Raw genomic sequence first — 5,963 nt, 5'->3', positions numbered from 1 at the left:
TCGTCCTCGTCCTCGTCGGCATTGTCGCCGACCCTGCTGTGGGCACCCTTCCGCTTGGGCACCACTTCGAGTAGCGTCTTTTCCCAATCGTTGTTCAGCTTGAACTTGAGCAGGATCTCGAACACTGCGCACGATGGCCCATCATCACCATCACCACCACCGAGTCAGCCCATTCACGCCACTCCTTATGCTGGCGCTAAACGGGGCGGTCCTGTACCGTGATTGACGGTGAGCACCTTGCGTGAGGCCATCTGCAGGTATTCGCCGATGGGCAGTTGAGCCGTGGCGATGCCCTGCTCCTGTGCTATCTTGTAGGTGATCCCCTGCGCGCGCGTATCACGTTGAGCTCTCCAGCGAACGTCTTTCGGACCTCTCCCGAGAATGCGGGTGGTGAATGAATACCTTGAGTCGGTTGTGGTCGACGAGGCCACCGATGATGTAGACCTTGTCATCCTCCAGCGTTTGGATGACGTTTGGCGACTCGGCCGTGAGGTAGACCAGCTCCTCCTTCTTGAACACGTCCATGTAGCCCCTCGGATCCACCGTAATCTTGTTTTCAAACAACAACAACGAAAGGTGAGCCACAAACGTCACCGTGCGCCAACGATCGTGTGTGGTGTGTGGTTGTGTGTGTGTGGGTGTGTGTGGTACATTTCTCCAGTTCTCAAAGCCCGAGAGAACGGTCTTGAGTCGCTCCTCGGTCTTGCCGCCGAACGAGGTCAGATGGAACTGCAGGCAGTGCGTCGATCCGTTGTTGCACGAGTAGCATCGCGCCAGCTGGTTCACCAAACTGACCACCTCCTGCTCGCCGCCATCACCACCGCGAGTCATTATTAATTATAATTGTACCACATAAATATTAATCAATAAATAGACAATACAAAAAATAACAAAGATTCAAAGAAGAGAGCAAGGCGTACGCGGTCGGTCATTTGTGAATCGAAGGAGCAGTCGATGACGACGCGCTGCGGCAGGGTGACGCGCTCGCGCGTGAGCTTCTTCTTTTGCTTCCACTTGGACATGGGTGGGTCCTCGCCCTCGGCCAGCACGCGGGGTCCGCGAGCCTTGGCCTCCTCCTTGGCCTTTTTCTGCCGCTCCTTGCGCTGCGCGCGCTGAAATTTACGTTTCACCTTCATCTCCTCGGCCTTCTTCAATCGCTTCATGGCCTTCTTCGATAGTGGCTGATCGGTGGCGCCCTGTTGACCCGGCTCGGCACTGGGCTTGGCTCCCTCGGCTGCTTGCGCTGCTGCTGCTCCGCCCTCGGCATCTTCAGCAGAGGGCGATTCGGAGGGGGCGCCCTGAGATTCGTCGGCTTCGGAGGTGGCCTTCCGCTTCCTCGTGTTGGCGGCGGTACCTTCGTTCGTTTCGGGCAGCTGCACTTCCGCTCCGGCGACGTTCTCGGCCTCCACCTCCATCCTTCAGCCCAGCGATTTAATCTCTAATTTGATGTCTAATTTATAATTTTTTGTAATTTTTAGCATTTTATCAGGTTAAGGTGGCGGTCATAGAAAGGCAAGGGTGACTCTCCGCGCAAGAGGTGAGGTGTTGTTGGCGGCACCGCGTAGAGGAGGGAGGCAAGATGGCAACTGTGCGGAAGGGGGCGAGTTTCTTCAAGAAGGCCAAAGACGCAGCAATCCCACCCAACCAGGAGGAAGACGTCAAGAAGGATGTTAGCGCCAAGATCGCCCCTACATCTTCATCTTCCAATCTGAGCGAGATGCACTCTTCCGATTCAGATTCGAAAAGCCAATCAACGGAGAACGTTTGGTGGAGCGAGGTGACCTCGGGGTGGCAGTCCGTCAAGTGGAACTGGGACACCGCACGATTGACGATTCCGCTGTGGGCGGTGGCACCGATCGTTGCCTTCCTCGTGTTCTCCAACGGCCTTCACGGCGGGTTGGTCTTCGACGACAGCGAGGTCGTGGGCAGGAATCCCGACGTGCGTGGCACGCGCGACTACATAGACCTCTGGTGGAACGACTACTGGGGCAACCTCATCAACGAGGAGGGTGTATGGAGCTGCAAGGTGCCTTGCCCCTCTCCCTCAGCCGCTGTCATAGTTCGACCTCCAGCAAAGCCTGATCCTTGGGTCTTTCTCTACGTTCCTGCAGTCGTATCGACCCGTAACGGTGACTACTCTGAGGTGGAACTTCATGCTGCACGGGCAGGAGACCTTCGGCTACCACCTGGTCAACGTGCTGCTCCACAGCGTCTGCACGCTGCTCCTCTACTTCGCCGGGCTCGAGGTCTTCCGCGGGGATCGCGGCATGAGCGCGCTCGCCGCCCTCCTGTTCGCCACCCACCCGATCCACACCGACGCCATTGACTCCATCGTCGGCCGGGCCGAGGGCCTCTACGGCCTGTTCTACCTCATGGCATTCCTGGCCTACGTCCGGTGTGCCTCGCCCCGCGGCACGTCGTGGGGCTGGTACTGCGGCTACGTGGTCTGCTTCATCCTCTCGGTGCTCTCCAAGGAGATGGGCCTCATGGTGCTGGCCAACTGCTGGGCCTGGGACCTCCTCTACAACTTTGACTGCTGGTCGCTGGCCGTCTCGTTCCTGCCGGCCAAGTTCAACGTCGCGGGCGTGAAGCGCGAGGGCCTCGTGGCCACCTTCAACCGGTTCCGGCCGCTTGTTTGGCGCACGCTGGCGACGACCGTGGTGGGCGTCGCGTTCATGGTCCACCGCAAGTGGTGGGTGGGCAGCTTCGCAGACCTCAAGATGCAGATCCAGCACAACCCGATCGCCTTTGCCGAGGGCCAGGAGAAGTGGCTCACCATCTTCTACCTCCACTTCCAGTACATGTGGATCCAGCTGTGGCCGGCCCAGCTGTCGTGCGACTACTCGATGGCCTGCATCCCCATGGTCACCTCCCTCGCCGACCCGCGCAACCTCCTCACCCATCCTCACCTATGTCGGCTTCGTCGTCTTCCTGGTGCTCGCCCTGCGCTCGCAGCGCTGGCACGCTGTCCTGCTGGTGTCCCTCTCGTGGTACATCGTGCCCTTTATCCCGGCCAGCCAGGTGCTCTTCCAGCCGGGCACCGTCATCGCCGAGCGGGTGCTCTACATCCCCTCGATCGGCATCTGCCTGATCACCAGCTGGCTTCTGTTCACTGCCTGGCGGCGCGGCTACATCACCAAGGAGGTCTTCCTCGCCGTGTGCCTCATCGTCCTCTTGGCCTACTCGGCCCGCACCCTGGCGCGCAACCCGGACTGGAACTCGCAGCTCTCGCTCTTCAAGTCGGCCTCCGAGGTGTGCTACGGCAGCGGCAAGGCCCACTACAACTACGCCGCTGAGCTTGAGATGGGTCACCTCGAGGCCGAGGCTGAGAAGGAGTACCTGCTGTCGGCCGCGGTGTCGGACTCGTACACATCGGCCCGAGGGCGGCTGGGCAAGATCTGGCTCAAGCGGGGCAACCTCACCAAGTCGCTCGAGTTCTACGCCAACATCGTCAACCACCACCCCAAGCTCTACCACGAGTTCGCGTGGCACGACACGGCCTACATCCTCTGGCAGCTGGGCGACATCGACAAGGCCATCACCTTCTACCACTTTGCCATGTCCATCACCCCCAAGGGCGACCAGATGGAGGGCGACGCCGAGACGAACCTGGGCTGCCTCTACCTCTCGATTGGTACACCCCCGCTGCACCAATCCCTAACGCACACACCGCGCACACCGCACACACACCCTCTCCATCTCTCCGATCCCCTTGGGCACCGGTGCTGACGTTCGTCTTCTGCTCTACGCCTCATCATGTGCAGGCAATGTTACGCAGGCCATGCCTTACCTGGAGAAGGCGGCGAAACTGAAGCCGGACGATGACTCGGTGCTCAACAACCTGGCGGTGGGGTACTACCTGCAGAAGCGCACCGACGAGGCCCTGGCCCTCTTCACCAAGGCCGCGAGTCGTCCCACCGTGCGCTCGCTGGTGCCCACCGACAACGTGCGGCGCATGAGCCTCGCCGCCAAGGACCCCAACTACAACCCGGTCATCACCTTCTCCGCCCTCATCCGGCCCTAAGGCAGCTTCCTCCCCTCCGTTCAGCCAACACCCAACACTCCACGCCACCACTTCACCACACCGCCCACACACACACACGCACATACGCACATCACTGTCGTTCGCCGCGCTCCGCAACAGAGAGTTATTTATTCGCACACGTGCCGCGGGTCGAGAAGACGTTATATGTACAGCCGCGGGCGGGATCACTTGTTTTGGAGGGCGTCCTTGACGGCCTTGAGGATGAAGAAGAAGGTGTTCTTCTTCTTCTCGTAGATGCCGATGAACTTGTCGTCGTCAGTGAGCTTGAGGGTGAGCTGGGCGAGCTTGGAGAGGATCTCGGTCTTGAAGGGCTCCAGCGGGCTGCCCTTCTTGATCTCGGACGACGTGAGGGCCGAGAAGTTGTTGAGCTCGGCCTGCAGCGTCTGCCGCGCGGTCTGGAGGTCGTTCATCGTGGCCGACTCCTCGTCGAGCTCGCCCATGATCTTCACGAGGTCGTACACGAGCAGCTCGATGTCGGTGCGCACCAGGCCCATGTCGGTGAGCTCCTGTTGCGCGTGCTCCTTCACTCGCTTCAGCTGCTCGAGCTCCACCTCGAGCGCCAGCTTCTGCGCCTTGTTCTCCTCGATCTGCGCCTCGAGCTCGTCCAGGTCGAGCTGCCGCCTCCTCCTCCGCTCCTCGCGCTCGTCGGCCGGCGACAGCACTGCCGCGGCCTCAGCCCCGCCCGCTCCTCCCTCCTCGCCGCCGTCGGCGCCACCTGCGTCGCCCGCCGCGCCGTCGTCCAGGCCGACCTCCTCTTCTTCGATGGCCTCCTCCTCTTCCTCTTCATATCCCTCCTCGGGCAAGTACTCCACGTAGTTGGCCGGGAACAGTCCCTCCTTGTCACCCAGTGCGCCCTTCCACCACCCACCGTCGCGCTCCTCGAGCACGTTGATCAGATCGCCCACTTTGAACGACAGATGATCGTCGTTCTCGGCGACGTAGTCGAAAATCGCCCTCACCTTTTCGGCCGATCTGTCATGCTGGATTGAAGAAGGAGCCCCAAATGGTTGTATAAGAATGAGAAGGACTATAGCGCCTCGCTTCGCAGACCTTCAACTAATCCACAACTGAGCATGCCCTTCTTGTGCTAAGGAAAGGATGTGAAAGAGAGGGGGGGTACATAGTAATGCTGGGCGCCCTCTTCATCGTGATGTTCAGCGGCTTCCTCTTCGCCATAGACCTCCTCATGATGAGCGGCTTCTCCCTCTCCATACGCAGCCTCATCAGTGGGTGGATGCTCCTGGTCCGCCATTTTGCTTGCCGCTTGGCTTTGCTTCCCCAAGTGCAAGGACACCAGCCAAATTAGTGCATAGTCCGCATTCCACATCTGGATGATGAGAATGATAAGAATTTTCGAAACAGCCAATGGTAGCTTGGCTGAAAACACATTTTCATCCAACCAGAGTTAGCCCCCGACCGTTAGGTGTTTCTGAATTTTGGTTGGTCGGAAAAGTGAGTAGTTGACGTTAAAAACCAAGGCGGGTGCAGACAAGACTTCATCACTCCAAGCTTCATCCAGCTCACTCACTCGACAACTTCGCAGCTCCCCTCAACACAAATCCATCAAAATGTCGTCCAAGGAAGGAGCGAAGACCACCAAGAAGGCTGAGGGCGCCAAGAAGGCTCCCCGCTCTGCCCCCAAGGCCAAGCCCGCCCCCGCTGGCAAGGATGCCGCCGGTGAGGGCCACTCGAGGTCGTTCAAGGCTGGCCTTCAGTTCCCCGTCGGTCGTATCCACAGGCAGCTCAAGGAGGGCAGGTATGCCAGCCGCGTCGGTGCCGGCGCCCCCGTCTACCTCGCCGCCGTGCTCGAGTACCTCGTGGCCGAGATTCTCGAATTGGCCGGTAATGCCTCGCGCGACAACAAGAGGGTGAGGATCGTGCCCCGCCACATCCAGCTCGCCGTCAGGAACGACGAGGA

At 59.9% G+C, this 5,963-nt stretch overlaps 4 protein-coding genes across 4 annotated transcripts in view; 2 read left to right on the top strand and 2 right to left on the bottom strand.

Annotated features, from left to right (window-relative positions):
• Positions 1-47: 47 nt before the first annotated feature.
• Positions 48-1,415, bottom strand: ACA1_262550 (tRNA (guanineN1)-methyltransferase; the record flags this gene model as incomplete). Its single annotated transcript, XM_004341234.1, has 5 exons — positions 48-124; positions 218-323; positions 403-549; positions 652-801; positions 921-1,415. Coding segments are annotated over 5 exons (975 nt in total), but the record flags the coding sequence as incomplete, so codon positions are not given.
• Positions 1,416-1,579: 164 nt separating this feature from the next.
• ACA1_262540 (tetratricopeptide repeat domain containing protein) lies at positions 1,580-4,024 on the top strand (the record flags this gene model as incomplete). The annotated part of the gene is made up of 4 exons (XM_004341233.1): positions 1,580-2,026; positions 2,112-2,864; positions 2,956-3,634; positions 3,765-4,024. 4 exons carry the CDS (start codon positions 1,580-1,582, stop codon positions 4,022-4,024), a joined length of 2,139 nt encoding a protein of 712 aa, XP_004341281.1.
• Positions 4,025-4,209: 185 nt separating this feature from the next.
• On the bottom strand, positions 4,210-5,297 carry ACA1_262530 (SH3 domain containing protein; the record flags this gene model as incomplete). Its single annotated transcript, XM_004341232.1, has 2 exons — positions 4,210-5,025; positions 5,166-5,297. The coding sequence occupies 2 exons, from the start codon at positions 5,295-5,297 to the stop codon at positions 4,210-4,212; spliced, it is 948 nt and encodes a 315-aa protein (XP_004341280.1).
• A 316-nt stretch (positions 5,298-5,613) lies between these two features.
• The window catches only part of ACA1_262520 (core histone h2a/h2b/h3/h4 superfamily protein), a gene marked incomplete at both ends in the record, with an annotated part of 507 nt that continues 157 nt past the window's right edge, over positions 5,614-5,963 (top strand). Inside the window, 2 exons of the mRNA XM_004341231.1 lie at positions 5,614-5,759; positions 5,802-5,922. Coding sequence (XP_004341279.1) covers positions 5,614-5,759; positions 5,802-5,922 — 267 coding nt within the window. The remainder of the gene's footprint in view (positions 5,760-5,801; positions 5,923-5,963) is intronic.

Source organism: Acanthamoeba castellanii, assembly GCF_000313135.1.
Source record: "Acanthamoeba castellanii str. Neff unplaced genomic scaffold scf7180000084770, whole genome shotgun sequence".
Classification (NCBI taxonomy): domain Eukaryota; phylum Discosea; order Longamoebia; family Acanthamoebidae; genus Acanthamoeba; species Acanthamoeba castellanii.
The sequence above is the reverse complement of the archived record's forward strand: the minus strand, read 5'-3'. Positions and strand labels throughout refer to the sequence as shown.